The 9099-nt window shown below is 35.1% G+C and overlaps 1 protein-coding gene across 1 annotated transcript; it reads left to right on the top strand.

Annotated features, from left to right (window-relative positions):
* On the top strand, positions 5106-8746 carry LOC105162869 (probable alpha,alpha-trehalose-phosphate synthase [UDP-forming] 11). Its single transcript, XM_011081025.2, has 3 exons — positions 5106-7451; positions 7544-7817; positions 8109-8746. The coding sequence occupies exons 1-3, from the start codon at positions 5467-5469 to the stop codon at positions 8409-8411; spliced, it is 2562 nt and encodes an 853-aa protein (XP_011079327.1). The 5' UTR covers positions 5106-5466; the 3' UTR covers positions 8412-8746.

Raw genomic sequence — 9099 nt, 5'->3', positions numbered from 1 at the left:
GTAGCAAACGAGGGAAAGTATTCGATATTTATTCCACTTTCAATCATACCAAACAATTTGAAGCAAAACTATTATTCTTTCCCTCCCCCTCCCCTTTTCACTTCCCTTTTTTCTCTCACTTGAACCAAATGAATCCTTAGCTAAGTGAAAATCAAGTGGTCCTAACCAATGAAGAGAGACTGAACATGAGAATATCGAAAAAATCAATTTTTCTAAACATGTTACAAAAAATTCAGTTATTATTTTTATTAATAGGCAAGACATTAGTAGACCAAGCCGAAGTCAAGCCTTGTCGGGCATTAAGGCTGACAGGGCTTGGTATCGTTCCAGGATCCTACGATTATAAGAATAAGAGTGTAACTGTCTGATCACTGAAAAGTTCAACAATATTAGTGTTATTTAATGAACAGGAATGAATGTGTAATATTTTAAAAAATTCGAACACGTGTTTAGGGGGAATTAATTAAAAAAATGCAAAAAAAAAAAAATTAGTAAAGTAAGGTAAAATTAAAATTGTTAGAAAAGTAAGTGACACCGCGGTTACTAACCGCGGTGCCACAATTTTTTATTTAAAAAAAAAAAAGCTTCTCTATGTCACCGTGGTTTGTAACCGCGGTGACATTGTATTTTTTTTAAAAAAAAAAAAAATTAATATGTTCAACCGCGGTGACAAATTTTTTTTTTAAAAAAAATTATTTTATTTTATGATGAATTGTTGTCAACTTCTCGTTAAAATTTCGGCACTATTATGGTGAATTGTCAGTCATCAAATATACCGTTCGACTCCCCTTGATGAGACGAACATTTCCCCCACAAACAATTTCAAGTTTTATCAATCGTAAATAATGAATTTTTAGCACAAACACCGCACTTTTCGACCGTCGATTCGCCGCCACCGGAGCGACCCACAATCACGAACCACCGCCACTGGACTCGCCTCGACCTAACGGTTCTAACGAGACCAACCTAGTTCAATTTTATTAAATATTTGTTAAGATATGAAAATTTGAAGTTTTTTCGTCGAAAATTCGCATTGAAACTGTTTGTTGCCATTTTTCCACCGTCAGGACGAATCACAGTACCATAGCCGTTCGAATCCTGTCGTCCAGACGATTCCAACAAGACTAATCTTGCTCAATTTCATCAAGTATTTGTTTGTTCAATTTTTAAAATAGTTATAATTTTATTAAATTCTATTTAATTAATTAATAATACTATTTATAAATAATTAATAATACTATTATAATTAATTAAATAATTAATAATACTATTTATAATTAATTAAATAGAATTTAATAAAATTATAAATATTTTAAAATATATGTATTTTAATTGAACAAACAAAAAAAAAGAAAATGAATTTGACAAACAGTTTCAGCGAATTTTTGGTGGAAAAATCTTCAAATTTTCAAATCTCAACAAATACTTGATGAAATTGAGCAAGACTGGTCTAAATAGTATTATTAATTATTAATTATTAATTAATTATAAATAGATTATTAATTAATTATTTTTATAAATAATATTATTAATTAATAAATAGAATTTAATAAAATTATAACTATTTTAAAACATATGTATTTTAATTGAACAAACAAATACTTGATGAAATTGAGCAAGATTAGTCTTGTTGGAATCGTCTGGACGACAAGATTCGAACGGCTATGGTCTTAATCTGTGATTTGTCCTGACGGTGGAAAAATGGCAACAAACAGCTTCAATGCGAATTTTCAACGAAAAAACTTCAAATTTTTATATCTTAACAAATATTTAATAAAATTGAAGCAGGTTGGTCTCGTTAGAACCGCTAGGTCGAGGCGAGTCCAGTGGCGGTGGTTCGTGATCGTGGGTCGCTCCGGTGGTGGCGAATCGACGGCCGAAAAGTGCGATGTTCGTGCTAAAAATTCATTATTTACGATTGATAAAGCTTGAAATTGTTTGTGGGGAAATATTCGTCTCATCAAGGAGAGTCGACGGTATATTTGATGGCTGACAACTCGCCATAATAGTATCGAAATTTTAACGAGAAGTTGACAACAATTCATCATAAAATAAAATAATTTTTTTTAAAAAAAAAAATTGTCACCGCGATTTCGAACCGCGGTGACACATTAAAAGTTTTTTTTTTAAAAAAAAACAATGTCACCGCGGTTTGTCACCGCGGTGACACAAAGAAGCTTTTTTTTTTAAATAAAAAATTGTGGCATTGCGGTCAGTAACTGCGGTGCCACTTACTTTTCTAACAATTTCAATTTCGCTCTATTTTACTAATTTTGTTTTTTGATATTTTTTTAATAAATTCTCCCGTGTTTAGCCTATTTTTTTATTAAATCGGGATTTTTGTTTTTTTCTTTTTTGTGTTTTTGTGAAAACACAGGAATTTTTTTTTTTAAATGAAATTTTACCGACACGTAATAATTTGGGATAGGGAGATTGGCATACAAGAAAATTTCTCACCACAACATCATTAAACACACACAGCACGGCCCCCCACGCCAACAATGAAAAACTCTCCTCTCTCTCTTACCCACAATGGATAAAGTGGGACCCAGACGTTATTAACCTTAGATTGGGTCCCACATGACAGGACCCCCCCAGTTCTGATAACAATCTAATCCCGGCCAACAGAAACCTCAACCGCTTTCCACGGCGCCTTTCCCCACACGTGGCAGTGAGCTATTGGATCGGCGGCAAGAAGGATGAAATAATTTCTGTTCGGCGACGTGGCGGTCAGTGATCAGATGCCACCTCCCAATCTGGGCCGTCCGTTGCGGGGGGAACAGCAGTCAAAGTAAAAGCGGCGCCGTGGGGATATGCTAGAAGGAACTAGCTACTCACGCGCGCCACGTCTTGCTTCCGCCTGACCAACACGTGGCCGTGTCAGGTGTGGCCCTTCTTGCCACAATTATCATTAAAAAGAAAATTAAAAAATACCTCATAATTATTTAAAAAAAATATCTCGTGATTGCTCCCCGTTTCATTTCATTTCATCTCAGCCCGTCTTGTCTCAATGTGCTAATAACTAATAAGATAATTACGACAGTCTTCCTTAAAATTTTTTATAATTATAAATATTTCTATAAAATCGATAAACGCCTAACAAATTAACACTGCAACGTGACAACCTATGTCGGAGAATTTATTAGACGGCCGTTAATTTTAAAAAATATTTATAATTTTCTAAATAATAAATAAATATTTATACTCATGATAAATTTCGAGACCTCTTTTATAATTTATTGTAATTAATAATAGACGGACCAAAATCAAATCACGTGCCTAATGTTGATATAGAATCTTGAAGTTAAATGTTGTAGCTGTTTTTAGGTGAGAGTAGGGAACAATTTAATTGGGAATTGCTTTTCATATTTAGAGACATTCATATGGAGGTAATTAAAATTTCAATAAAGTAACAATAATAATAATAATTATTATTATTATTATAATTTTTTTAAATAAAATCGTTTTAGGTAAAAGCTAAAAGCTTTAAACTACCAACAATTTTTAAAAAAATAAAATAATGATAATTTGAATTTCCATTTAAAATAGTAAAATGTACAAATATATCAAGAACCATGGTTCGGTGTCTTTTTTTTTTATTTGAATTTTTTTTTTCCGTACCACTAACTTCCACATTTTCTCAGTATCTACGCGTAAGAATTATTTTTTTAAAATAGTTCAGTTAATATTTTGTTTTACTTTTTTCTATCCCAAATATTCTTTTTTAAAATTATTTATTTGTTTATAATAATTACTTTATATTAATAGTTTTTCTACAACAAAAGAATATTATTAAATCATATTTAATTAATTATATTTTTATATAAAAATCAATAAAAAAATTGAAAACAACCCTTTTGTTGATAATAATAATAATAATAATAATAATACATTTATATATTTGAGTATTAACTAAAAAAGTAATTTTACATTTAAAAATTTAAATATTTTAATCTAAATTATGCAAATAGTCTCCATTTGGGTGGGGGAGTAAAGATCTTGCGCCACTATTTTCTGAGTATTGTTCCTTTTTGTGCCACAATCACCCCCTAAAGAACCCTATAATTACGGATCTCCCCTTTGAATTTTTCCCATATCATTTAATACCCCACTTTTATCCTTATCCATTACACTAATTACTACTCTATACCTTAGTCTTCCATAACCCTTTAATTTCATTATCCACAGCCCTAATTTTAATAAATAATACTATTTTTAAAAACAAATATATAATTTTTTTAAAAATAATTTAAAAATATATTTATATATGTCAAAAATGATGTTGTCATAGCTTCATAATTATTAATTTAGAAACTATTATATGAAAATATTTTTTTTAAAAAATTTTGAATTACGGACCGAATATAATAAATTACAGGGTGTCCGTAAACGCTGAACGTAAATTAAAAAGAGTGTTCATGTTTTACAACTTCTGAACTGAACAACTTTTTGCTGATATCTGCAGCTTACTAGTAAAATCGTAAATACTTTTTTTTTGAACATTGGAAGTACTGCTTAACTTACAATTGATTTTTACTATAAGAATAGAAGTTATCGCAAATATCCCTGAAGTCCGACGTCTCGACGTGGGATTTAATACTAAATAAATAAGAATGATATATTGATGATATTATTATAGCTAAGTTACAAAATATAGGATATAAAATCTAAGTAATAAATTAAGAGATCATCTATTACTTTTCAAATAAATAGTTGTTGCTTTATTTATCAATTTAATAATAAAAAAATTATGTAGATAATACACTAAATAACTGTCTCATATTTAATTCAATTATTTCAAATAAAACCACCATTTATTACACAAATAAAATCAGTTAAATGCGGTCCGTGGGATTAGATAAGGAGTGTATTAATTAATAGTGAAGGATTATAGAGGGAAAATAATAAAATAATTAAAAATTAAATAAAAAGAGATCTGGCTCAAGATTTTCATTTAATTATGGTAAATTTAGAGATTTCTGTGTTTTATTATATTATTTATATAGAAATAATTATGGGTTTTTGCTGGGGGGGTGGGTGGGGTCATTGGTCAATCTTGGCCGTTCAAATTCGAAACCGACCCCATTACATAAAGAGTTTTCCATGCGATATTGGTAAGTCGGTCGTCCGTTCTTATCCTTCTACCATACCGCCTTCCTTACAAAAACATAATATCATTTTCCAATTTTCAGCATTTTCTCATAATCCTTCGCCCCATCAAATGATAATCCAAGAATGTTACATTAATCCACGTTTTTGTATATACATACTTCATCAACCACACCATTCTTGTCTTCCAACCCCGCCCGTGAACATACAGCACAACGCGCATGATGATGAACAGGCAGTAAGCTCGCAGCTGTTGGGCTTCTTGTCCAAACTACATTGAAGTGTGTTTCCTGTTCCTGTTCTTGTTCGTGCAAGAAAACCCAAGAATTTGTTGTTGTTTCTGGGTTTTGTTTCGTTATGCTGTCGAGATCTTGCTTCAATCTCCTGAACCTCGACGACTACTCGATTGATCGGACACGGATTCCGAGGGTGATTTCTGTGCCTGGAATCATATCAGAGTTTGAGGATGTGGGCAATGCGGAGAGCCCGGAATCTGATGCGGTTTCATCCGTCAGTCAAGAGAGGAGAATAGTCGTTGCCAATCGTCTGCCGTTGAAGGCGTGTAGAGATTCATCGTCAGACGGTAAAAAATGGTGGTTTGATTGGGATAAAGACGCCCTGGTTTTGCAGCTGAGAGATGGGTTTCCATCGGATGTGGAGGTGGTGTACGTGGGGTGTTTGGGGGTGGAAATCGATCCCTCCGAACAAGAAGAGGTGGCCCAATTGCTGCTTGATAAGTTCAAATGTGTGCCAACGTTCTTGCCGTTGGATTTGATCAACAAGTTCTATCATGGTTTCTGCAAGCACTATTTGTGGGCTTTGTTTCACTACATGTTGCCTTTGACACCCAATCATGGGGTCAGGTTTGATAAGGATATGTGGCAGGCATATGTGTCTGCAAACAAGGTGTTTGCTGATAAAGTAATGGAGGTGATCAATCCTGATGAGGATTATGTCTGGATACATGATTACCACCTCATGGTTCTTCCCACTTTCTTGAGGAAAAGATACCATAGGATAAAGCTTGGATTTTTCTTACATAGTCCTTTCCCTTCGTCGGAGATTTATCGAACATTGCCTGTTAGGGAGGAGATTTTGAGGGCCCTTTTGAATTGTGACCTCATTGGATTCCATACATTTGATTATGCTAGGCATTTCTTGTCATGTTGTAGTAGAATGCTTGGTTTGGATTATCAGTCCAAGAGGGGGTACATAGGATTGGACTATTATGGCAGAACTGTTAGTATCAAGATCCTCCCTGTTGGGATTCACATGGGACAAATCAAATCTGTTATGTCATTACCTGACACTGCTGAGAAAATTAAGGAGCTGATGAAGAAATATCACGGGAAGACTGTTTTTTTAGGTGTAGATGATTTGGACATGTTCAAAGGCATTAGTTTGAAGTTTATGGCTTTTGGTCTGCTTTTGGATGAGAATCCTATGTACAGGGGAAATGTGGTTTTGATTCAGATCATGAATGCGCCGAGGAGTCGGGGGAAGGATATTCAGGAGGTCCATGATGAGATTAACAAGGTTGCATGTGAGGTTAATAAGAAATACGGTGATGAAGAGTATCGGCCTATTGTTTGCATAAACGGCCCTATGAGTTTTCAGGATAAAGTTGCGTATTATGCGATCTCTGAATGTGTTGTTGTGAATGCTGTCAGGGATGGGATGAATTTGGTGCCGTATAAGTACACTGTGGCCAGGCAGGGGAGCCCTGATTTGGACAAGGCATTGGGAGTTCCAGATAGTTCTGGGCCCAAGAAAAGTGTTATTTTGGTTTCTGAATTCATTGGTTGTTCTCCGTCCCTCAGTGGGGCGATTCGTGTGAATCCTTGGGATATCAATAATGTGGCTGAGGCCATGGTTTCGGGAATCACGATGCTCGATTCTGAGAAAGAATTGAGACACGAGAAGCATTACAAGTATGTTGTATCCCACGACGTTGCCTACTGGGCTAGGAGTTTCCATCAGGATCTTGAGAGGGCTTGTTCTGGGCATTACAGGAAGAGGTGTTGGGGCATTGGATTTGGCTTGAACTTCAGAGTCGTCGCGTTGGGTCCAAATTTCAGAAAGCTCTCAGTCGAGCACATTGTTTCTGCTTATAACAGCACGAATAGCCGGCTTATCCTTCTTGACTATGATGGCACCATGATGCCACCGGATAGGGTCGACAAATCTCCAAGCCCTGAAGTTATTTCAGTCTTGAACAGCTTATGCAACGATCCCAAAAATGTTGTGTTTATCATTAGTGGCAGAGGAAAAGATTCACTTGGCAAGTGGTTCTCTCAGTGTGAAAAGCTTGGGCTGTCTGCAGAACACGGTTACTTCACCAGGTAAATTCATGTGATTATGTTACATTGTCGCGATGTATATGCTTGACTCCTTGATATTTGCATTGTAATTCAATACCTTCGGGTTCCGCTAGGTGGAGTGAGAATTCGAAGTGGGAATCATGCGAGTTAGCAGTCAACATGGACTGGAAGACGATTGCGTTGCCCGTCATGGAGCATTATACAGAGGCTACTGATGGTTCATCAATAGAGCAGAAGGAAAGTGCTCTTGTTTGGCATCATCAAGAAGCCGACCCCGACTTTGGCTTGTGGCAAGCAAAAGAGCTACTTGATCACCTCGAGAGTGTACTCGCTAACGACCCTGTCGTAGTAAAAAGCGGTCAGCAAATTGTCGAGGTGAAACCACAGGTAAAGCAAAGGAATCCTCAATTTTATCAAGTAAAAACGTTAAATCCGAAATATTGTGGTACGCTTGTAAAATTGTTGTCCATATTCTCAATTTGTGTTTATGTTTTTTATGCAACATCGCAAACTTAACTTGAGTTTCTATATATGTTACTCGTGTCTAAATATAAATAGTTGATTGGTGGCCGTTGTCGTAATGCAATATCTCAAACTTGTTCCTGCACATGTTTCACAATCTGTCTTACAATTTCCTAGAATTAATGGCCGTCCTGAGATATCTTCTACGTGTTGTAGGGCGTGAGCAAAGGCGTAGTCGTAAAGAATCTAATGGAAACCATGAAGAATACAGGAAAACCAGCAGACTTTGTTCTGTGCATAGGCGACGACAGGTCCGATGAGGACATGTTCGAGGCCATCTCCAGCTCCATCACCAGCCGCTCACTACCTGATACAACAGAAGTTTTCGTCTGCACGGTCGGCCAAAAACCGAGCATGGCGAAATACTATCTCGACGATACATTTGAAGTGATCAAAATGCTTCAAGGCCTCTCGGCGGTATCAGCCCAGCAATCCTCCTCGAAATCGGGCTTGGCTTGAAGATGTTACAACACAAAATGAAGGTTGATCTAGAAGTAGGGAGATTGAAACTGTTGCTTTGTACAGAAGATGGTGTAGTTGCATGTCATCTCATTACAGATAGATTCGAAAGTGACTGAGTAGGTTGATTTTCACCTTATCCCATGTTAGGATATAATAATGTTTTTTGGTTTGTCAGTCTCTTTACAGCACTAATCTTATGACATAGAGGTCCAAATGCTGGTGATTAGATTGATACGTTTCTATGTTTGTATTAGAAGGTAAGCATGCTTTCCAAACCTTGTCATCCCTCCACCTTCATTAATACAGATTCTTGCTTTCTTTTGTTGCTGCTAGTTTAGTGCAGATCTTTTATTACACTTTTATATTATATATTAGGGTTAAATCTATTTTACCCCCCTGTGATATAACAAAATATCAAAAACCCCCTTATGAAATTTTTAATATCAAAAATCACCCATAGGTTACCAATAAATAATCACACAGCCCTCTGGTCAATTTGAATCTATTTTTTTAGAAACAATGACTAAAATACCCTTCTAGTCAAACCGGTCAACTAGACTTATTAATATATAATTATTTTAATTTATAATTTTTAACATATATTTATAATACATATAATTATAATTTATAAAAAAAATTAAAAAATAATAATTATACCCCATTCCCCCCCACCCCCACCCCCCAA

Source organism: Sesamum indicum, linkage group LG5, assembly GCF_000512975.1.
Source record: "Sesamum indicum cultivar Zhongzhi No. 13 linkage group LG5, S_indicum_v1.0, whole genome shotgun sequence".
NCBI classification, from domain to species: Eukaryota; Viridiplantae; Streptophyta; class Magnoliopsida; order Lamiales; family Pedaliaceae; genus Sesamum; species Sesamum indicum.
The sequence above is the reverse complement of the archived record's forward strand: the minus strand, read 5'-3'. Positions and strand labels throughout refer to the sequence as shown.